The 24,622-nt window shown below is 44.4% G+C and overlaps 1 protein-coding gene across 1 annotated transcript; it reads right to left on the reverse strand.

Annotated features, from left to right (window-relative positions):
* Nucleotides 1-215: 215 nt before the first annotated feature.
* MCM2 (minichromosome maintenance complex component 2) lies at nucleotides 216-23,524 on the reverse strand. The gene is given in 21 exon segments (XM_073591910.1): nucleotides 216-865; nucleotides 1,510-1,665; nucleotides 1,931-2,113; nucleotides 10,593-10,708; nucleotides 10,711-10,834; nucleotides 11,189-11,301; nucleotides 11,395-11,521; nucleotides 12,573-12,823; nucleotides 14,196-14,289; nucleotides 14,370-14,561; nucleotides 15,828-15,962; nucleotides 16,114-16,321; nucleotides 16,562-16,597; nucleotides 16,599-16,767; nucleotides 16,770-16,778; nucleotides 17,999-18,174; nucleotides 18,176-18,234; nucleotides 18,236-18,261; nucleotides 19,130-19,299; nucleotides 19,522-19,709; nucleotides 23,365-23,524. Coding segments are annotated over 21 exon segments (2,649 nt in total). The 5' UTR covers nucleotides 23,371-23,524; the 3' UTR covers nucleotides 216-754.
* Between the last annotated feature and the right edge of the window lie 1,098 nt (nucleotides 23,525-24,622).

Here is a 24,622-nt window from a genome sequence, read left to right on the forward strand (position 1 = left end):
TAAGTAAAAGGGGGGCTCTGGGGGGCTGCTGCACTACAGGTGGTTTTTCACCTTAATGCACAGAATGCATTAAGGTGAAAAACCTTGAGGGTTTACAACCCCTATAAAAAAGTTCCCATTTCTCTATTTTGATGTATTTACCAGAGCTGTCAGGATGACCATTCCCCCTTTGTGTTTATTTGGCTGCAAGTCGTCAAAAAAACCTGAAACCACCAATATGAAAACTGCTTGTATTTAACTAGACAAATACATTAAATCACTTTCTATATCAAATATACAAAAAAAAGGCACAGAATTATATTTTAGGAATTAAACGACCTGCAAAATGCCCAATTTCCAGGGCATGTAAATGTTCCAAAGAATTTTCAGAGTATGAGAAAGCTATACAAAACATGAGTAGCAACCTCACTATATAACAGTTACAAGCTCGTCATGCAGGTGAGCTACCATGAACGGTAGTGAACCAAGCCTGACGCTAGAAACCACAAGGAAAGTCCGGCGCGGGCATTGTGGGTGCACGGCTCCCGAAACTGCCATACAAATATGGCATAAAGGCTTTGGATACGCCAGTCTTGTGATCAGCAAAAAATTTTTTTTAAAATAGTCCTGCTTCAACCAGCTCTACAGCCCACATTTTGCTTTCAGTTTATTAGCTGGACAAGCGGTTTGACTGGTCAGGCAGACGTCAGTCCAAAGTGAAGGAACCAATCAGCATCCGATCGTCCACATTCCCCCTCGTGTGGCTCACAGGAGCTCAGAACTGCTGTACGATAAGTTTCTTCTTGACGTCGTGCGTGAATCTGTTCATCTTGAACAACTCGCTGTCATAAAATGCAGAGAGGTTGTGGATGTTAATCTGCCGGGCCTGAAATCAAGATGAGAGAATTTAATAGCATGGAAAAAAAAAAAAAAAAAATGTGATAACAAGTAGATTTACAATGATGAGTCATAATGAACTGAGCCATCGCAGGTCAGGAAACGTTATAATAGGGGCCCCATTATCTTAACTGATGTGCCAGCTCAGCGAACAAGTCACTCCGATGTTCAGCTGTAACCTTTCCATGCTGGTATTGCGCTTAAATCAAAACGTTAGCTTTGATTCGATGGAGAATTTCACGAGTCATTTAGAATCTGTGAAAACTGCAAAAGGTTTGGATTTTGCAAACAAAAAAAAAATAAATATAATTTCAAAGATATTAGAAAGTCACATCTTTAACTGCTGGGTCCACCCTATTAGGAGGTCTGTGTCTAAAGTGAGAATACCCAAAGTGACACAAAAAAAAAAAAAAAAAAAAACAGAGGCTGAGCATTAGAAACTACCACTTTACCATGTGTTTGTTCCTTCACTTCTTGTTCTAGTGACAGTTCCACTGGTTCCACTGTCACTTTCAACCTGTTTGCTGAATGTCGTTATGGCAAGTGGACAGATGTGAAATCTTAACACGCAAAAATCAGACTCCTAAACACTAGGCAGAGGGTGCGCAAGTTCTAAACACGTCCCAAGCTTACCTTATCCACAAGATCTTTCTCAGACACTTCAATAGTGTCCTGCTGGGCACCATAGCGGTTCCTTTGGTATGTAACCTGTTCTGCCACCAGCTGTTTCAGTATGAAGAGTAGCAACTCATTGTTGTCCCTTCTGAATGCCAGGTACCGGGCAAAGGTCTGATACAGGGGAAGAAAAAAAAAAAAAAAAAAAAAAAAAAAAAAAAGTATTAATACAAGCTACAATAATCTTTTCAGTAATTGCCAAAAGACAACAAAACATACAAGCCAAAAAAAAAAAAAAAAACAATTTGACTTTGAAAAACACATTTTTCTTTTAAATACAGAATTGCCAACTAAAAACACAGATCCAAGCACAGGGTTGTCATCTAGAAAGCCAAATTTAACAACAGCAAGATGAAAATGTAGAAGTTGCCGTTCTCACCTTGCGCATGCTTCTCATGACACTGAACTTCTGCGTGTCGATAAAGCTTTCCAGCATAACTCTGATGGCCATATTGACATCGTCCTCCACAACATAGTCCCGCAGGTGCATGCGTGCGTGCGATTCCGCCATGCGAATCATGGATTCAATGTGTCGCACTGTGATGGGAATACTGCCAGTGGCCTGTTGGAAAAGAAAATCTATGAACAGGACTGGCAACACAATATGCAACAAATATGCCCCCCGCTCATTTCATTGGGGTCGATTTACTAAAACTGAAGAGTGCAAAACCTCGTGCAGCTCCACATAGAAACCAATCAGCTTCCAGGTTTTAATTGTCAAAGCTTAAAGCTGAGTTCCACCCAAAAGTGGAATTTCCACTCACTCTCCCCCCCCCCCCCCCCCCGAAAGGTGCCAAATGGGGGGCAGAATACCTGTCTTTCACAGGTATCCTGTTCCCACTTCCCAGAGCTTCAGCTACAGGTATTGACGTCACTGCCAGGGCTCCCTTCTCCTTCCCAGGCCAGTAGGAGAGAGGAGCGGAGCCTCGCGCATGTGCAGTAGGGTTCTCGGCATTAAGCCCTACGGCTTCAATGCTGGGTTCCCTTACTCGCAATGGAGGTGGCAGCACCCAACAGCTGATGGAAACATCAACTGCAGTGCCGACATCGCTGGACTCCAGGACAGGTAAAACATCTGATTATTAAAAGTCAACAGCTGCTGGCTTTTAATTTTTGCAGCGGGAGGCGGACCCCCACTTTAATTGAACAAGCTGTTAGAAGATAGAAGGCCACCATGTACAGCAGCATCAGATTTTGCACTCTTCTGTTTTAGTACATCAACCCCATTGTGTTCATATGCTGATGAGACACAGGATGTATTTAAAGCACAAGTTCACCTTTTGTAACATGGTACACCCATATGCAGAGTGTAACATGTAATATGTTAACAGATGCACCACGCATTTTACCTGCAAAAAGTACTTTTTTTGTTTTTGTAAAAGTGAACGTATCCTTTAAACATGCCAAATGCAGGCTGAGGGGAGCTCTTAAAGATTGATGTCAATGAAATAATGGAAATAAGCACCATAGAAACAAGCGAACAGACCATTCTAAGCATACCGTGTGCTCCAGCAAAAGAATAGGAGAGAGCTCCACCTAGTGGATGCAGCAGAACAGCTGAATGACATTCCAACAATGGAAGGTTGCGTCAAGGAATGCAAAGAGCCATAATCCAACAAAAAACACATTTTCAAAATAAGGAAAAGAGCACCATCTAGTGGAAGCAGAGCAGTATACAAAACAGCATTGCTTATGTGGTTACAAAATACAAATTTTGTACATTTTCCTCCATGACCAGGTTATTTTTTGCGATACGGCACTGCGGTGCTTTAACCGACAATTGTGCAGTTGAGCGACGCTGTACCCAAATAAAATGCATGTCTTTTTCCCCACAAATAGAGCTTTCTTCTGGTGGCATTTGATCACCTCTGCGGTTTTTAGTTTTTGCACTATAAACAAAAAACCCGACAGTTTTGAAAGAAAAAAGGTTTACTTTTTGCTATAAAACCTTTCCAAAAAAAACACAAAAACAATTTCCTTAAGAGTAGATTACAGGGCAACGAGTATCAGCTGTGTATGGTATTTCTGAAAAATAAGGATATCGTTTAGAAGAAAAAAAAAAAAGAACAAACAAACTACCTTGCCTAAGGGTCCATTCTACCTTGATTCATCTGAGGGCACCCCTCTCCCTTTTATACATTAGAATGACTGTTCAGCTGCTGAAAGAATCCCATATATAGAACTTCAATAAATCATCACAGCAGTGAATTATTCTAATCAGATGTCATAATCTGAAGCTTCAAAGACAAAACTGAGCAATTAGCATCTGCTGTTCTGTCCCTTTAGAAAACCCCTTGGTGTTATGGAAACCTTGTCATGTAAAACAGATTAATCCCATTAAAATATAAAAATTATATATGAGCCGTAAAAGTGCAATTGTTAAATTGAATATATTGGTTTATGTATTTATTATTGTTGTGGTAAAGGTTCTTAACCACTTGCCGACCGCCGCACGACTATATACGTCGGCAGAATGGCACGGGCAGGCAAAAGGACTTACATGTACGTCCTTGCCTGCCCGCGGGTGGGGGGTCCGATCGGACCCCCCCCCGGTGCCTGCGGCGGTCGGCAAATGTCCCCCGGCGATCGGAGGTGAGGGGGAGGCCATCCATTCGTGGCCCCCCCCTCGCGATCGCTCCCAGCCAATGGGATCATTTCCCTGCCTCTGTATTGTACACAGAGGCAGAGGAAATGATGTCATCTCTCCTCGGCTCGGTATTTTCCGTTCCGGGCCGAGGAGAGAAGACTGAAATGTGAGTGCACAACACACACACACACACAGTAGAACATGCCAGGCACACAAAACACCCCGATCCCCCCCCCCCGATCGCCCCCCGATCCCCCCCCAATCACCCCCCCCCCCCCCTGTCACAAACTGACACCAAGCAGGTTTTTTTTTTTTTTTTTTTTTCTGATTACTGTATTGGTGTCAGTTTGTGACAGTTAGTGTCAGGGCAGTGAGTGTTAGGCCCCCTGTAGGTCTAGGGTACCCCCCTAACCCCCCCTAATAAAGTTTTAACCCCTTGATCACCCCGTCACCAGTGTCGCTAAGCGATCATTTTTCTGATCGCTGTATTAGTGTCGCTGGTGACGCTAGTTAGTGAGGTAAATATTTAGGTTCGCCGTCAGCGTTTTATAGCGACAGGGACCCCCATATACTACCTAATAAATGTTTTAACCCCTTGATTGCCCCCTAGTTAACCCTTTCACCACTGATCACTGTATAACCGTTACGGGTGACGCTGGTTAGTTTGTTTATTTTTTATAGTGTCAGGGCACCCGCCGTTTATTACCGAATAAAGATTTAGCCCCCTGATCGCCCGGCGGTGATATGCGTCGCCCCAGGCAGCGTCAGATTAGCGCCAGTACTGCTAACACCCACGCACGCAGCATACGCCTCCCTTAGTGGTATAGTATCTGTACGGATCAATATCTGATCTGATCAGATCTATACTAGCGTCCCCAGCAGTTTAGGGTTCCCAAAAACACAGTGTTAGCGGGATCAGCCCAGATACCTGCTAGCACCTGCGTTTTGCCCCTCCGCCCGGCTCGGCCCAGCCCACCCAAGTGCAGTATCGATCGATCACGGTCACTTACAAAACACTAAACGCATAACTGCAGCGTTCGCAGAGTCAGGCCTGATCCCTGCGATCGCTAACAGTTTTTTTGGTAGCGTTTTGGTGAAATGGCAAGCACCAGCCCCAGGCAGCGTCAGGTTAGTGCCAGTAGCGCTAACACCCACGCACCGTACACCTCCCTTAGTGGTATAGTATCTGAACGCATCAATATCTGATCCGATCAGATCTATACTAGCGTCCCCAGCAGTTTAGGATTCCCAAAAACGCAGTGTTAGCGGGATCAGCCCAGATACCTGCTAGCACCTGCGTTTTGCCCCTCCGCCTGGCCCAGCCCAGCCCACCCAAGTGCAGTATCGATCGATCACTGTCACTTAAAAAAACACTAAACGCATAACTGCAGCGTTCGCAGAGTCAGGCCTGATCCCTGTGATCGCTAACAGTTTTTTTGGTAGCGTTTTGGTGAACTGGCAAGCACCAGCCCCAGGCAGCGTCAGGTTAGCACCAGTACCGCTAACACCCACGCACGCAGCATACACCTCCCTTAGTGGTATAGTATCTGAACTGATCAATATCTGATCCGATCAGATCTATACTAGCATCCCCAGCAGTTTAGGGTTCCAAAAACGCAGTGTTAGTGGGATCAGCCCAGATACCTGCTAGCACCTGCGTTTTGTCCCTCCGCCCAGCCCACCCAAGTGCAGTATCGATCGATCACTGTCACTTACAAAACACTAAACGCATAACTGCAGCGTTCGCAGAGTCAGGCCTGATCCCTGCGATCGTTAACAGTTTTTTTGGTAGCGTTTTGGTGAACTGGCAAGCGCCAGCGGCCTAGTACACCCCGGTCGTAGTCAAACCAGCACTGCAGTAACACTTGGTGACGTGGCGAGTCCCATAAGTGCAGTTCAAGCTGGTGAGGTGGCAAGCACAAGTAGTGTCCCGCTGCCACCAAGAAGACAAACACAGGCCCGTCGTGCCCATAGTGCCCTTCCTGCTGCATTCGCCAATCCTAATTGGGAACCCACCACTTCTGCAGCGCCCATACTTCCCCCATTCACATCCCCAACCAAATGCAGTCGGCTGCATGAGAGGCATTTTTATGTCCTCCCGAGTACCCCTACCCAGCGAACCCCCCAAAAAAGATGTCGTGTCTGCAGTAAGCGCGGATATAGGCGTGACACCCGCTATTATTGTCCCTCCTGTCCTGACAATCCTGGTCTTTGCATTGGTGAATGTTTTGAACGCTACCATTCACTAGCTGAGTATTAGCGTAGGGTACAGCATTGCACAGACTAGGACACACTTTCACAGGGTCTCCCAAGATGCCATCGCATTTTGAGAGACCCGAACCTGGAACCGGTTACAGTTACAAAAGGTACAGTTACAAAAAAGTGTAAAAAAAAAAAAAACACAAACAAAAATATAAAATAAAAAATAATAGTTGTCGTTTTATTGTTCTCTCTCTATTCTCTCTCTCTCTATTCTCTCTATTGTTCTGCTCTTTTTTACTGTATTCTATTCTGCAATGTTTTATTGTTATTATGTTTTATCATGTTTGCTTTTCAGGTATGCAGTTTTTTATACTTTACCGTTTACTGTGCTTTATTGTTAGCCATATTTTTGTCTTCAGGTACAGCATTCACGACTTTGAGTGGTTATACCAGAATGATGCTTGCAGGTTTAGGTATCATCTTGGTATCATTCTTTTCAGCCAGCGGTCGGCTTTCATGTAAAAGCAATCCTAGCGGCTAATTAGCCTCTAGACTGCTTTTACAAGCAGAGAGAATGCCCCCCCCCCCCCCCCCATCGTCTTCCGTGTTTTTCTCTGGCTCTCCTGTCTCAACAGGGAACCTGAGAATGCAGCCGGTGATTCAGCCAGCTGACCATAGAGCTGATCAGAGACGAGAGTGGCTCCAAACATCTCTATGGCCTAAGAAACCGGAAGCTACGAGCATTTTATGACTTAGATTTCGCCGGATGTAAATAGCGCCATTGGGAAATTGGGGAAGCATTTTATCACACCGATCTTGGTGTGGTCAGATGCTTTGAGGGCAGAGGAGAAATCTAGGGTCTAATAGACCCCAATTTTTTCAAAAAAGAGTACCTGTCACTACCTATTGCTATCATAGGGGATATTTACATTCCCTGAGATAACAGTAAAAATGATTAAAAAAAAAAAAAAATGAAAGGAACAGTTTTAAAATAAGATAAAAAAGCAAAAAAATAATAAAAAAAAAAAAAAAAAAAAAAAAAAAAAAAAAAAGCACCCCTGTCCCCCCTGCTCTCGCGCTAAGGCGAACGCAAGCGTCGGTCTGGCGTCAAATGTAAACAGCAATTGCACCATGCATGTGAGGTATCACCGCGACGGTCAGATCGAGGGCAGTAATTTTAGCAGTAGACCTCCTCTGTAAATCTAAAGTGGTAACCTGTAAAGGCTTTTAAAGGCTTTTAAAAATGTATTTATTTTGTTGCCACTGCACGTTTGTGCGCAATTGTAAAGCATGTCATGTTTGGTATCCATGTACTCGGCCTAAGATCATCTTTTTTATTTCATCAAACATTTGGGCAATATAGTGTGTTTTAGTGCATTAAAATGTAAAAAAGTGTGTTTTTTCCCCAAAAAATGCGTTTGAAAAATCGCTGCGCAAATACTGTGTGAAAAAAAAAAATTAAACACCCACCATTTTAATCTGTAGGGCATTTGCTTTAAAAAAATATATAATGTGTGGGGGTTCAAAGTAATTTTCTTGCAAAAAAAAATAATTTTTTCATGTAATCAAAAAGTGTCAGAAAGGGCTTTGTCTTCAAGTGGTTAGAAGAGTGGGTGATGTGTGACATAAGCTTCTAAATGTTGTGCATAAAATGCCAGGACAGTTCAAACCCCCCCCCAAATGACCCCATTTTGGAAAGTAGACACCCCAAGCTATTTGCTGAGAGGCATGTCGAGTCCATGGAATATTTTATATTGTGACACAAGTTGCGGGAAAGAGACAAATTTTTTTTTTTTTTTTTTTTTTGCACAAAGTTGTCACTAAATGATATATTGCTCAAACATGCCATGGGAATATGTGAAATTACACCCCAAAATACATTCTGTTGCTTCTCCTGAGTACGGGGATACCACATGTGTGGGACTTTTTGGGAGCCTAGCCGCGTATGGGACCCCGAAAACCAAGCACCGCCTTCAGGCTTTCTAAGGGCGTAAATTTTTGATTTCACTCTTCACTGCCTATCACAGTCTCGGAGGCCATGGAATGCCCAGGTGGCACAAACCCCCCCCAAATGACCCCATTTTGGAAAGTAGACACCCCAAGCTATTTGATGAGAGGTATAGTGAGTATTTTGCAGACCTCACTTTTTGTCACAAAGTTTTGAAAATTAAAAAAAGAAAAAAAAATTTTTTTTTTTGTCTTTCTTCATTTTCAAAAACAAATGAGAGCTGCAAAATACTCACCATGCCTCTCAGCAAATAGCTTGGGGTGTCTACTTTCCAAAATGGGGTCATTTGGGGGGGGTTTGTGCCACCTGGGCATTCCATGACCTCCGAAACTGTGATAGGCAGTGAAGAGTGAAATCAAAAATGTACACCCTTAGAAATCCTGAAGGCGGTGATTGGTTTTCGGGGTCCCGTACGCGGCTAGGCTCCTAAAAAGTCCCACACATGTGGTATCCCCATACTCAGGAGAAGCAGCAGAATGTATTTTGGGGTGCAATTCCACATATGCCCATGACCTGTGTGAGCAATATATCATTTAGTGACAACTTTGTGCAAAAAAAAAAAAATAAATAAATAAATTGTCACATTCCCGCAACTTGTGTCAAAATATAAAATATTCCATGGACTCAACATGCCTCTCAGCAAATAGCTTGGGGTGTCTACTTTCCAAAATGGGGTCATTTGGGGGGGTTTGTGCCATCTGGGCATTTTATGGCCTTCAAAACTGTGATAGGTAGTGAGGAGTAAAATCAAAAATGTACGCCCTTAGAAATCCTGAAGGCAGTGATTGGTTTTCGGGGCCCCGTATGCGGCTAGGCTCCCAAAAAGTCCCACACATGTGGTATCCCCATACTCAGGAGAAGCAGCTAAATGTATTTTGGGGTGCAATTCCACATATGCCCATGGCCTGTGTGAGCAATATATCATTTAGTGACAACTTTTTGTAATTTTTTTTTTTTTTGTCATTATTCAATCACTTGGGACAAAAAAAATGAATATTCAATGGGCTCAACATGCCTCTCAGCAATTTCCTTGGGGTGTCTACTTTCCAAAATGGGGTCATTTGTGGGGGTTTTGTACTGCCCTGCCATTTTAGCACCTCAAGAAACGACATAGGCAGTCATAAATTAAAGGCTGTGTAAATTCCAGAAAATGTACCCTAGATTGTAGGCGCTATAACTTTTGCGCAAACCAATAAATATACACTTATTGACATTTTTTTTACCAAAGACATGTGGCCAAATACATTTTGGCCTAAATGTATGACTAAAATTGAGTTTATTGGATTTTTTTTAGAACAAAAAGTAGAAAATATCATTTTTTTTCAAAATTTTCGGTCTTTTTCCGTGTATAGCGCAAAAAATAAAAACGGCAGAGGTGATCAAATACCATCAAAAGAAAGCTCTATTTGTGGGAAGAAAAGGACGCAAATTTTGTTTGGTTACAGCATTGCATGACCGCGCAATTAGCAGTTAAAGCGACGCAGTGCCAATTTGTAAAAAGTGCTCTGGTCAGGAAGGGGGTAAATCCTTCCGGGGCTGAAGTGGTTAAAGAGAAGGGCCCATCAAAAAAAAAAAAAAAAAAATTAAAAGTCAGCAGCTACAAATACTGCAGCTGCTGACTTTTAATTGGACACTTACCTGTCCCAGGGTCCAGCGATGCGGGGGAATCGAAGCCACGCTGGTCTCCCCCTCCGTTCAGCGCCCCTGGCATTGCAACTGTGGGCGCCGGGCTGTGGCTTCATAGCCTGGCACCCACTGCGCATGCGCGAGCGGCGCCGCGATTGGCCGCTCAGTCACCTGGGACCTGTAATGGGTCCCAGATGATTGACAGGAGGGAGGGAGCAGAGCCGAGCCCTTCCTGTGCCGAGGGGGAAGGGATGTCACCAGCCCAGGCACTGGAAGAGGCAGACTATGGAGGGACCCCCTAGCAACAGGCATTTAGAAGTAAAAAAAAAAAAAAATTTCCAAATGTTTTATTTTTAGGCACAGTCCTGAATTTTTTTTTTTTTTAGGGTGGAACACCACTTTAGGTAACAATAATTATATAATCTGTAAAGTGCATAGCTTATTTGGGATTTTAGTTTTTCCTTCTTGTGTGGTGTGGGTTTGTATGGTATGTAATAGTCTTGTAAATTGTTTAAAAAAAGTTCTAAAGAAGAAAGAAAAAAAAAAAAAATTCCACAACTATTTTCTTTTTAAGCCACCATTTCCAGTCTACCATATAAAAGTGAACAGGCCACTGACCATAGACTCTTTCCTAAGGTCGCTGTACATCTTGGCCACCTTGTCCTGGTCCATCTGGTTCAGCTTAGGGCGGACTTTCTCTTTAGAATAAATAATGTATTTCTTCAGCACTTCCTGGGAAGCGGATCCACCCCGAATGTGTTGGGTAGAACAAGTTCTTCTGCATCTCCATTAGCCAGATCTTTGTTGCTTGGGTGATGCTTAATATGGCTGCCAACCACAAACCGTGCCAACATTTCATCCTGAAATACAGATCACATAGTTAATGACCACCCGCCCTATGCATCTCAGTCTAGAAAGCAAAAACAAAGCAATTTGGCCATGAAAAAAAAAATTGACAATGACTTAGCTACAATACTGTTCATGCTTAGACAAGCTGCTAGAAGTCCAACCGCCTAAGGCAATCTTTACAGCCATTTACCCACAAGCATATAATCAAGTATATTAGTATAACGTTCATGGAGATACGTCATGTGTGGAGCAAAACAACATTTACATATGCAGGCGTGACCTATGTATGTGCTGAAATGGGTTAAAGGATTACTACAAGCACTAAGTTATGGGGAGTTTTGTCGCATATAAAAAGAGGTCCTTACCTGCACAGGATCCACTGTGTCCCTCACCACACACAGAATGTCGAATCGAGACACGATGGGCTCCGTCAAGTCAACGTTCTCAGAGAAAGTCAACGATGGGTCGTAACGACCACCTGAAATAGTGATAGTGAGTATCATTTTTTTTTTAAATCAAGGTACTGTTTAAAAGAAGAACATCTAGTAAAAATCGATATCAGGGGTATTACCAATTGGGTTAGAAGCAGCAATGATCGTGCAGCGTGCCTGGAGAGATGTGACAATCCCAGCCTTTGAGATGGAGATACTCTGCTGCTCCATAGCTTCATGGATACTGGTCCTGTCCTGATCATTCATCTACAAGAGAACACCAGAGGTGAAAATACAGCAAAAACTTTACCCAAAAACAAAAAAAAGACAAGTTAACTGCTACACCAGTCATCTTTAAATTCCAGGTTAATATTCTGTTTGCACCCGCCCACATCTATACCTTGCCCCTCATGCATGAACCATCACTTGCTCATTGCTTTCCTGCACTGAAGTTTTTGGCTTTGAACATCATTTAGACAAATGGAAGGGAAGTAAAGTTTCCAACCACCCCATGTACAATTACTGCGGGGCGGCGGCTCCTCTGCACAGAATCACGTGCGCCCCTGGCAACCCGCTGCAATTGGACACAGCAAGAGCCAATCAGCGGGTCCACCAGATTCGATTTCTGCCGGCACCCGGCGATCATTTGGAAGAGAAGCAGAATGGTGGTCTGCCTGTGTAAACAAGGCAGATCGATCTGTCAGTAGGGAAGGTAGTGATCTGGTGTTTCTGCCAAGCAGGAACACGGATCTCTGCCTTCCCACAATACAAGCACCTCCCCCACAGTTAGTAAGCACTCCCTAGGCACATATTTAACCCTTTGCTCACTCCTGTTAACTCCTTCCCTGCCAGCGTCAGTGCTAAAAATATGCACTCACTGTACTATTAGTGTCACTCCAGTACATTCTGGTCGACTAAAATGTACTGGAGATTTAGTCAAATACGACTAAAATGGGACTAAAACTAAAATTCCATTTTAGTCCTAAGACTAAAATTAACACTGCTGAAGAGGAGGGGTTTCAGGGATCGTCTAAAAGCAAACAGAGGAGGGAAAAAAAAAAAACAAAAAAAACAAATAGGACAGATTGGGGTAGCGAGTTAGAGAGGATGGGAGAGACTCTGGAAAAGCCCTTGAGGCAAGAATGGGAAGGGGTGACAAAGGAGCTAGAGAGCAGAAGATCTTGGGAGGAACGAAGGGAACGATTAGGTTGGTATATTGAGATCAGGTTATTGATGTAGCTGGAGGGGCGAGCTGTGGATGGCTTAGCAAGCTGTTTTGTTAACCTAATTCAACGGGGTTGGAAGAGAACTCGCTAACCTTGTCAAACTCATCGATTAAGCACACGCCTCTGTCTGCCAGGACCAGAGCTCCGGCCTCCAGCGTCCACTCCTTAGTGACAGGGTGACGCTGGACGTAGGCAGTCAAACCCACAGCGGAAGCTCCCTGTCCGGTGGTGAAGACGGCTCTGCTGGATACTTTCTCTACATACTTCAGAAACTGGGATTTGGCTGTTCCTGGGTCTCCGCACAACAAAACGTTGATGTCACCACGGACTTTGTGCTTGCCGCCTATAAGGAGGAAAAAAAAAAAAAAAAAAAAAAGACAATTGAATAAAGTTGAAAAAACAAAAACCACAAACACCCTCACTTTGAGTCTTCACGGGCATTAAAGTGGAGCTTCCGCTTTAAGGTCTCCCAACCCCCCTGACATGTCACATTTGTAATGTCATTTTGGGGGGGGGGGGGGCAAGACGCAGCGACGTCCCGGCCATTGAGACGCAGCGCGACTGATGCCAGCGAGAACTAAGGGAAAGAACCGAGGGTTCGGGCGGCCGCATCGCTGGATCCTGGGAAGTCAGCAGCTACACTTTTAATAAAAACACAAAGCCGAGTGGAACTCTGCTTTAAGTGTAATTTCTCTCTGCTGCTTCATTCCTCTATCAGCATGAATCACTTCTGAAAGGTTTTCCTTACACCAACGGCACACAGCCTGTGATTAACAGCCTTAGATCTGTGCTTGTGTGCAGAGAGATGTGTCCCTTCCATCCAAAGAGCTCTCCTCTGAGCTCTGCATAGATACTTTAGCTCTCCACACCTCTTCAGAAAGCAAAGAAACTTTGAATGGATGTAGAAAAGAGGGCTGCAGATAAACTAGTACAACTTATGTAGGAGGATAGGTTTCATATGTATCATTTCACTGCGTATATGTAAGGGTTTACAACCACTTTAATGACATATCAGTTAAGATTCGCTGAGCCACTATTCCAAAGCTTAAAGTGGTTGTAAACCCTCGCAGACCACTTTTTGCTATAAGGCTTACCTGTAGCTACCCAAGATGGCTCCGAAACCTGCACGGTTTAGGAGATATCCCCTGTATTTGCCGACGTCATCGGCATATGCGCACGGACACAAACTGAAGCAATGGCAGGTATGCGTCATTACCGCGCGAGAGTGACGTCATCGCGGCTCCGCGACACCCAGAAGTAACCCCCCCCCATGGGTGATGTCGCTGGCCAGTGCTGTGTACGGGCACCGCAGCGAGGGCTTAAATCTCAGGTGCGCATTAAATAATAAGCCAGTATGCTATGCATACTAGCTCATTATGCCTTTGTCTTTCAGGTGTTTTTTTTTTTTTTTTCTAAGTGGGTTAACACCCCCACTTTAAACCCCCATAGAATAGCAGACAAACTGGAATACACTGGAGTCAAGAGTGCTATGGCCAAACAGTTATTTGGCTCCATGTACTAAACCCAATATGGTAAAATGACTAAAAGTGGAGCAGAAAGAATCTGGAGCAGCTGCACATAGTAACCAATCAGCTTTCTGGCCTCAGCTTGTTTTGTAAGACTTTGAAAACATAAGCTAAATTGCCTATTGGCCATGGCAACCAGTCTTTGCAAATTTCCCTCAAAGAAGTTAAGAGAACTCTCTGCACACACACCTGGGTTCTTGGCTTCTCCTCCAAACAATGCCAGAGCCAGGCCTCGCTTGATGTCCTCGTGTCCGTAGATGGACGGAGCAATGCTGGCAAAGATCTACAGGGAAATACTGATCAGCAAGTGACACTCAAAACATGGTAAAATGGCATCAAAACGTTGCTGAAGCAATCACTCACCCTCTCACCGATACGTTCGTCTTTGGAAAGTGCGACAATGGCTTTAACATCCTCGTCCGTCAGTTCTCCCACCGCGACTTTGTCATCTTTCTTTGTGATGTGGTTGGCGAGGATGACTGTAGCGAAGACAGGGAAGCCGCTGGCCGTGTTCAGGGATCCATCATAATTGTTGTGGTAGATTCCAGTCAGTTCCTGTCAAAAGGGCAAGAATACCAGTTGAAAAGCAGCTAGACGTGCAACAAAATAGGGAGAACAGCGATAAACTCGCCTTAAAGCCCTTATGCAGGCAATTTCTGTTCTTTCGTTTAAGCGGTTGTAAACCTCAGACATGAAATATGAACAAAGCATATCACTCTATAGTGTGGACTTGTATTCCACAGCACCAAAAGGTTTTTTTTTTTTTTTTTTTAGCAGAGACCCTAGGCCTAGAGAGGCCTCATTGCAATATTTTATGTCAAATAAATAACAGTGAGTGCAGCGCTGATAATGATATAAAATAGGATATCCTTAAAATAATGATTAAATGAAAACAACCGTGATAATAACAGTTGTTTTCATTATTTGATCATTTTTATTATCTTAAGGATATCATAATTTATATTATCAGCGCTGCACCCACTGTGTTATTTATTTTATTTTAAGTTGTTTTGTATTAAACTTTAGGTGCTGGCTGCTTTACACTTATAACACTTTCATTATTTATTCAGAAGTATTATTTATACTTCATGTGTGGTTTTGAACACCGTTTACATATGCGGGTGCGACATACGTATGGGCTCGCTTCTGCACGCGAGCTCAGAGAGGTTGGGCGCTTTAACATTTTGCTTTTAAGGAAAAAAAAAAAAAAATCAATCCGGTTTATGCCTGAGAAAGTAGTGACGTCATACGTCGCTCCGGTCCTCCAAGGGCAAAGAGCCGAGTGGGGGGGGGGGGGGGGGGGGGGGGGGGTCTTCCCCATCTTGCCCCCGACTCTGCTTCCTTCCTTGCTTGACTGGATCAGTTCCGGTAAGCTCAGGAAGCGGAGGGAGGGGGCACCTCTTCCTATAAAAAGTGATGACTTAGAGAGTCGGCCGCTAGGACCACTTTTACCTGAAAGCCGGTCGCCTAACAAAAAAAAAAAACCCCACACGGAATTATGGCAGCTAGCTGCTGCAGTAAGCCTATTTAATGTCTAATTATATATTGACAGTTTGGCGGGTCGGCAAGTGGTTAAATACAGAAATTGTAACTTCATTTTCAAACTTTTTTTCTTTTTAAAATGGGAAAAAAAAAAAAAAAATTGGACGCTCAAGGTTCCTCCTTTGAGAGCTGAATCACAAAATTCTGGTCAAATCACTTTAATGACTATAGAAGGGTCACAAGAATCCCTCTTGGCATATGCCACCATCAATGTTCCCCATATAGAAATAATTCAAGTAGTAATCTAACCACCACCTAATCAGTAGACTTGTCACTCACTATCTCATCTCCGGGTTTGCAGCTGTCCACCAAGTCTGCCAGAAGAATGGCATCTTTGGAGCGAGGCAGACGTCCAGCAGCCACTTTTCCAGGGCTTTCCTGAATGGTTATGCGCTGGTAGTTCTGGTACACCGTCTGTAAAATGGAAACAAAAAAATAAAATAAAAAATGAACCCTCTTTGGAATGTCATTCAGGATTACCGTACCGCAGCACCCATCACATAATATGCCTAAAAGTATTGCATCATGGCCAAAGTCAGCGAGAAAAATCTAAAATAAAACAAACCTCCTCCATGTTTATTTCAAAAGGTCCAAGGGACTGACACTCGGGGCAGGAACCCGGCTTCACCTCCTGGTTCTGGAGACTGGAAGAATGGACCCAAATAAAGCTACACTTGTTACAGTTGTATTTCACCATGCTGAGCTGCGGCAAGACACCAGTACAGCAGGTCACAACTCCGCTGGTCCGGATCAGCTGGTTTAGATGCAACTGCCTGTTAAGACAAGCAAAACGAAAGTTGGTTAATTTTATGGCTTAAAAAGAGGTAACCCTACAAAATGCAACCATCCCTCAAGAACCAACCCATCATCCTACCCTAATTAAAAAGGCAGCACAAAAATCTCTGCCCAGATCACATGTAAAGTCAAAACTGATACAGTTCACTGTTTTTAACACCTAGCTCTTTCGCAGTCTTGGCCGCATTTGATTGCATTTTTTATTTCTAAGATCTCACCTGAGAGACCTCAGCTCTTCTACCAGAGGGAGATGGAAATGCGACGTGAATCTCACGGGCGATGCGGTCATACTTTGGGTACATGACCAAAACCACCTCCTTGGCGGCTTCATCAAAGATCTTCAACATTTCAGCGGGGGCTTCTGGGAGGAAGTAGGCCAAAACATGCTCGCGGGCAGCCAGATCTTCATAGTTCACCGCCAGCTCTCTTTATTGTCTGCAAGAAGAAAATAAAAAACCATGTCACCAATAACATTCCTACATGGCTGCGGTGTTAAATGGATGCAAATTTGCCAACCAGAACATCCAACTGGCTTGCCAATTCTGAGACTAAACTTGGCATACAGTTTTAGGTACAGACTGAAAATTGCCACCTGCAACTGGTATATGGAGTAGGGACCAACTGCTGCAAGCAATTTCAGTCATAAACAGGTCACAACTGCGCTATAGCCCAAGACTGCTACTACAGGTCCATAGACGTACTCCCAGAACCCCGCGCCCTGTGACCGCTGTGTCCTTCAGACAGCTGATAAAATAGGGGTAAAGGGCCAGTCACAGAAGCCCTTTACAATGTGATCAGCTGTGTTCAATCACATGTAAACAGACATGTTGGCAATCGGCAGTCCTTTCCTCCCATGCTATGTCTGTGTGCGGAAGACCCCTTTCACACTAAAGCATTTTTAATGCACCTGTAAAGTGCTTTCACACTGGGGCAGTGCGCTTGTGGGTCGGGGGAAAAAAAAAAAAAAAAAAAAAAAAAAAAAAAAAAAGGGTTCGGCAAGTAGCATCATAGGGGGCGGTGTGGGAGCCTGAAAAGCGTTTCGGAAGCGCCGTATCACGGGCGCTGTTAACCCTTTCTTCGGCTGCCAGCGGGGGTTAAAAGCTCCGCTGCGAATAGCGGCCAAATAGCGCCGCTAAAACGACGGTGAAGCGGCGGTAAAACTAGTGCCACCAACGGACCCCTGCCCCAGTGTGAAAGTACCTGAAAGGAGAGCCATTGACTGGCAAGCCTGTCAGCACATAAGTTACACTGATCATCAGTGTCCTGATGAGTGCCCATCAGTGAAGAAGAAAAATTACTTACTTGCAAATTTTATAACAGAACAAAAAAAAAAAAAAAAAAAAACTTAAAGTTCGTCTTATTTAAATTTGTTTAGAACAAAAAAAACAGAGGTGAATACCACCAAAAAGAAAGCTTTCTAAAAAGATAAAGTCATTTGGGTAGTGTTGCATGACTGTGCAATTGTCATTCAAAGCGCTGAAAACTGGCCTGGGCAGGAAGGGCACGAAAGTGCCCGGTATTGAAGTGGATAAAAGCAAAGTAACAGTGCCTGTACCAGACTATGCTAAAGCTTGGGAAAAAAAAAAAAAAAAAGCCTACGTCTTCTGGTCAATCCAGTCATTTCTGCAATTAATGTGATGGAGTACAAGCCATACCTTTGCACATGTCACTGATCTTCTCTTTGAAGACATTGTGTCCATGATCATCGACATGGGTTCTCAGAAAGTTCTTGAAGCGGTGGAAGATCTCCAAGCGTGTGGCAGCCATGGACACCCACTCTCTAACACTGTAGCCCTTCATGTCCTCTAGATTCTCAATGCTTTCAATCATTCTTCATCTCTTCCGCAGCCCCCTCTGCGGCACGCTCGGCCAGTCGCCTCTTCCGTGCAGGGGCGGTCTTCCTCCTCGTCTTCGCTGTCTGAAAAAAAAAAAAAAAAAAAAAAAAAAAAAAAAAAAAGAATGGATTCAATATATGCAAGGCTGAAGGTTGTCCGCGTGTGCAATTTTGAAGCATGGCATGTTAGGCATCTATTTTGAGTAGCATCATCTTTCACATTATGCAAATAAATAAATAAAATAAATAGGGCTAACGTTGCCCAAAAATTTACCCCCCCCCCCCCCCCAAAAAAAAAAAACACGATTGAAAAACTGCTGCGCAAATACCGTGCAAGATAAAAAGTTGCAACGACCGCCATTGTATTCTTTAGGGCAGTGGTCATCAACCCTGTCCTCAGGGCCCACTAACAGCCAGGTTTTATGTATTACCTTGGGGAGTTTCAGACTAGAATACTGCAATCACTGCGCAGCAAATGATATCACCTGTGATGTATTTCAGTTATCTTGCAAACCTGGGCCTGTTAGTGGGTCCTGAGGACAGGGTTGAGGACCACTGCTCTAGGGTCTCTTTTTTTTTTTTTTTTTTTTTTTTTTAAGCAAACAAAAAAACCTTATATAAATGTTTGGGGGTTCTACGTAATCTTCTAGCAAAAAAATGATTTCTACATCTAGGAGAAACGTCAGAATTGGCCTGGGTGGCAAGTGGTTAAACATGGAAACTACTAGTCATAAGGCTTGAAATCTACCATTTCAGACTTAATAGGAGAGCTGAGTGAGAGGGAATTTACAGAGTCTCCATTACAGATGATCAGAGATGGTCCTCTCTGGAGAACCCCCAACTACAATATATCAAGCTTCACTAGATTCTAATCAGGATGCCAACCACCATGACATTTTCGAATTAGTCCTGTGTATAGTAGAGCCTACGACATCCAAGGGAAAAAACTTACCATAGAGGAGCCCTCTACGCATTCGGCCCAAATCACGCCCCGTCTCTCGGTCTCGCATTCTCATAGCCTGCTCTGCAGCCTCTCTCTGGCTGGCTGTCAGCTCCTCGGCATCTTCGTCATCCAAGCCTTCAGCTTCGTAAACATCCAGCTCAGAGATGGCGCGGTAATCCCTGAAACACGCACAAAAAAGCTGAGAATGAGGGAAAAAAAAAAAAAAAAAAAAAAAAAAACTATCCAGGTGACAATCTACAGAAATATGGCAGAATGAAGGTCTGAATGACCCGGGTGGCAATCGGATTCACCCTCATCCATCCACACTACATAAACTGCTTCACCATGCACAGCAGATCTCAGTCACCATGACAAATACATTTTTAAAAAAAGCGCCAAACCTCTCCATCCCGTCACCGATGAGCTCTTCCCCATCTTCCTCTTCGACAGGAAGACCCTCATCTCCAAGGAGATTGTCTGATTCGTCCTCAAAGGGAGGGAGGTCCCGGCCAGGGCTGGACGTGAGCGCATCCCCGCGTCTTGATCCAGAACGGGGGCTGGTAGCGATAACAAATGACTCTGAAGAATCCTGCAACAACCAAATAGGGGTCAGTGTAACCAGTCACCACACACGACAATATGATTGTACAATCAGATCTACCAATAGGGAAGTGCAAGGGCCTTCCTAATTGTAAAAGTAATGGTAAGTCCTCATTTTACATAGGCCTCTTTCATACTGGTGGAGTCCTCCAGCAGAGCCACCCACTCAGCAGGGAAATCTCTAATCCCCGCTGATAAAGGTGGGATGACAGGTCAGGGTCTACTTCACTGATGCAGAGCAGACACGGACCTAGCCTGCTGTCGGATGGAAACGAACTGCCTTGTTAATTTACATCCAACTGTCATCCGAGCCGATACGACTGATGGGGATGGATCCCTGTTTTTGGCGGATAGCATCGGATGTCGGCGGACACAGGTCTGTTGACATCCGCCGTTCCATTAACCACCTCAATACAGTGCATTTTCGCCCCCTTCCTGCCCAAGCCATTTTTCAGCTTTCAGCGCTGTCGCACTTTGAATGACAATTGCACGGTCATACAACACTGTACCCAAATGAAATTATCATTTTTTCCCCACAAATAGAGCTTTCTTTTAGTGGTATTTTTTGCACTATAAACAAAAGAAGAGGGACAAGTTTTAAAAAAAAAAACAATAATTTTTACCTTTTGCGATAATAAATATGCAATTTTTTTTTCTTTGAAACAAATTTTTTCTCAGTTTAGGCCGATATGTATTCTTGTACATATTTTTGGTAAAAAAAAAAAAAAAAAAAAAAAACGCAATAAGCGTATATAGGTTGGTTTGCACAAAAGTTATAGCGTCTACAAAATAGGGGATAGATTTATACCATTTTTATTCATTTTTTACTAGTAATGGCGGCGATCTGCGATTTTTATCGTGACTGCAATATTGCGGCGGACACATCGGACACATATTTGGGACCATTCACATTTATACAGCGATCCGTGCTATAAAAATGCATTGATTACTGTATAAATGTGACAGGCAGGGAAGGGGTTAACACTAGGTGGTGATCGAGGGGTTAACTGTGTTGCTAGGGAGTGATTCCAACTGTAGGGGGCGGGGACTCACTAGGGGAGGAGACCGATCGGTGTTCCTCTGTACTGGGAACACACCATCGGTCTCCTCTCCTCTGACAGGACCGTGGATCTGTGTGTTTACACACACAGATCCACGGTCCTGCTGTGTTACCGGTAATCGCGGGTGCCCGGCGGACATCGCGGCCGCCGGGCACGCGCACCGGGTGCCAATGACACGGTGGGCGATCGTCGGCGCGCCCCCTGGTGGCCTAGGAAAGCGAGGCCGTCATATGACGCCCGCCAGCCACGAGAGCTGCGCCGCCTGGCCGTCAATTGACGGCCGGCAAGCAGTTAAGCAATGGAGGGTCCGATTGGGTCCACCTGAAAAAGGGACAGGTGGACCCAACCAGTTCATCAGTGTGAAAGGGGCCTTTATCAGAAAGTAGGTTATGTACCTTTACTGAGCTAATTTTATGTATTATTTTATTCAGACATCTGCTTTACCGCATTTGGGGTGTCATTAACCTTTTAAAGTGGATGTAAACCCCCCATTTTTTTTTTTTTATGTCATAATGTAGAGTATAATATTTCCTATCATTTGAGCCCAGTCTTGCCACACAGAGTTAATCCATCTCTGAGCAATCCTCTCTTTTATTGTTCAATGAGATAAAACTTGACAAACAGAGAAAAACTTTGTCAAATCCTCCCCCTTGCTGTGAGTGACAGGTGATTTACATATCTTGTGCACTAGCCTAAGAGCCCTTTCACACTGGGGCGGGCGTCGGCGGTAAAACGCCGCTATTATTAGCGGCGTTTTACCGTCGGTATTCGGCCGATAGCGGGGTGGTTTTACCCCCCGCTAGCGGCCGAGAAAGGGTTAAATACCAACGCTGCTGGCGGTATAGCCGTGCCGTCCCATTGATTTCAATGGGCAGGAGCGGTATACACTCCGCTCCTTCACCGCTCCGAAGATGCTGCTGGCAGGTCTTTTTTTACCGTCCTGCCAGCGCATCGCCCCGAGGGCTTTCACACTGGATACACAGCAGCGGCACTTTCAGGTCGGTTTGCAGGCGCTATTATTAGCGCAATAGCGCCTGCAAACCACCCCAGTGTGAAAGGACTCTAAGACATGCATTATTTTTTTAATCCCCACCCCCTACTCCTTTCTTCAGCAGCTCTGCAAGGATTGGCTGTTCCACACTTCACCATGATTTGGCATGCTGAAGTCATGTGGTTACTTTCCTGTCTTTTCACTGGATGTTAGAGGTCATAGCAGAAGTTCAGTGTTAGAAATACACAGGAGAAAAATGCATATTGACAAGGGGAGTGTAGAGGTGGGCGGGGAGTCTACTGACATCACGACTCCACCCACCGAGCTCCAGACAACAGACCCGCCCACAGAATCTGCAGTTTTTCGGGTCTCATAACAGACAGAGGGGAGACATTTGACAGGTAAAGATACATGCAGGAGGTATGTATATCCTTATAGATAACCCCCTATGGCAGTAGTTTAGAAAGAATGACATTGGGTTTACATCCACTTTAACAACAGCGCCTCCCGGCCCTTTATATGATGCCGGGGCTTAGGAGCACATGAACGCCGTGATTGGCGGTCACACGATCTGAAAACTGTCGCAAGCTGTGATCGGGAGCCTTTGGCTAGGTGGCAGTAGCAAGCACCGCACGCACACTCTCAGGGCGGCAATTGACGCAAATACGTGGCCCCTCGGCGCCAAGAGGCTGCATATTCGCGTGCGGCGGGCACCAACGGGTTAGCAATGAATGGCATCGAAAGCTAAAGATGCTTTTTTTTTTTGCACGTTTTGCAAATATTTACAAAGTCACATGACTGCACGCATTTGTGAAACGCTATAGCGTGAATGCAGGTTTAATGCCCGTACACACGATCCAAAAAGCGGATGACAGCGTCCATTTTCCTTTACGTGCTAGTCGCAGATTGAAAATAAGGAGTTTACCAAAGTTACAAAAACTCTCGTATGACAGAAAATAAAAAAAAATAGTTTTTTTCATAAGTGATGTAATATTTTGTAGTGTATTTAAGATCAACTTTACTGAACAAAAAAAAAAAAAAAAAAAGACATACAATCTAGTACTGTACGAGAAGATTTTTCATGCTTGTCCAATTAGAAGTTACCGGATGAACCGTCATGATTGACTGTCGAACGCTGTATACTACACCCTTATTGGTGCCTAGCCAAATCGCACTGTGTTTGGGGTGCCATTAAAAATAATGGCACCCCAACGCTTGTTACGCAATTCCATACTGCGACAATTCTGCCCCCAATTCCAAATCACCCAACGTGACCTGAACAGATTTATATTATTATAATATTTTTTTTTATTTATTTTTTTTTATTAAACACAAAATGTAACTAAATAGACTCAATTAGAGCACCATAGACACCTGAAACAACCCCAGAAGTAAGCAGTTACACTGGATATGGACCGTCCTATAGAACAACGAGCCTCTCCAGGTTCTGTCCCAGGCATGCTGGGACCTGCAGTGCCCCTTCCCCCTGGTGCTCCCCTCTCTCTCTCTCTCTCTCCCTGTACCGTACACACAGTAGCCGGTCCCCAAGACCGATCTAGCCCACCCCCGGTCCCCCCACATCCCGCACTCACTGCCATGCTGCTCTTCTATCCGCACACACAAGATCCGATCCGCTTGTCTCCACAGCTGCCGGTTTGGCGCGAAAAACCCACGTGACCGGCCAAAGCGCGCGAAATTCTCTCCTTCTTTGCATAACCCCCGCCCCGTAACTCAAAGACTGCGGGCATAGAGAAGGGGCGGGGCGCTCCGGAAGCTGCGCTCATTGGCTCCACTGAGGCGGAAAGGCGGGGCTCATGTTTAAACTAATTTTTGAGTCAGAGATGACAAAAGAAAAGCTGTACAAGTGGTGCTAACATCAATAATGTACATAATGATGATGATATATATATATATATATACACACCAATTAGCCATAATATTATGACCACTGACAGGTTAAAGTGGTAGTAAACCGATGTAAAAAAAATGTTCTCCCTGCAAATTAATGTCATAATGTGCTAGTAGACATCTCATACTAGCCCATTATGAAAGACTTACCTGAAAATGAAGCCCTTCCAGCGGTGCACTGTCACCGCTGACAGACAGGGCTTCCATCTTCACCCAGTCTGTATTCCTGGTTCGCGGGCAGCCGCCGTATGACTGGCCCAAACTGCAATGACGTTAATCTCATGCATGTGTGTAGAAGTCACGGCACGGCTCTCTGTACGCACGGTGTGACATCAACGGCCAGGGCCGTCTTTAATATTGATTGGACCCTTGGCAATCATTTTCTTGGGCCTGATTGGTTGCTAGAGGTTACTGTCATTAATACAGCTCACTGATTGGTAGAGGTTACTGCACATCATTTCTCCTCACTGATTGGTTGCTAGAGGTTACTGTCATTAATACAGCTCACCGATTGGTTGCTAGAGGTTACTGCACATCATTACTGCTCACTGATTGGTTGCTAGAGGTTACTGCACATTTTGAAAGCTCACTAATTGGTTGCTACAGGGTACTGCACATTATTACAGCTCACTGATTGGTTGCTAGAGGTTACTGCACATTATTACAGCTCACTGATTAGTTGCTAGAGGTTACTGCACATTAATACAGCTCACTGATTGGTTGCTAGAGGTTACTGCACATTATTACAGCTCACTGATTGGTTGCTAGAGGTTACTGCACATTATTACAGCTCACTGATTGGTTGCTCGAGGTTACTGCACATTATTACCACTCACACATACCTTCACTACATAACATCAATCAACTCTCCATAGCCCTGCCCACCCCCCCTGTACTCTTCGTAGCCCTGCCCCCAACCCTCCTGTACTCTTCGTAGCCCTG

This window comes from Aquarana catesbeiana, linkage group LG07 (assembly GCF_042186555.1).
Source record: "Aquarana catesbeiana isolate 2022-GZ linkage group LG07, ASM4218655v1, whole genome shotgun sequence".
NCBI lineage: Eukaryota > Metazoa > Chordata > Amphibia > Anura > Ranidae > Aquarana > Aquarana catesbeiana.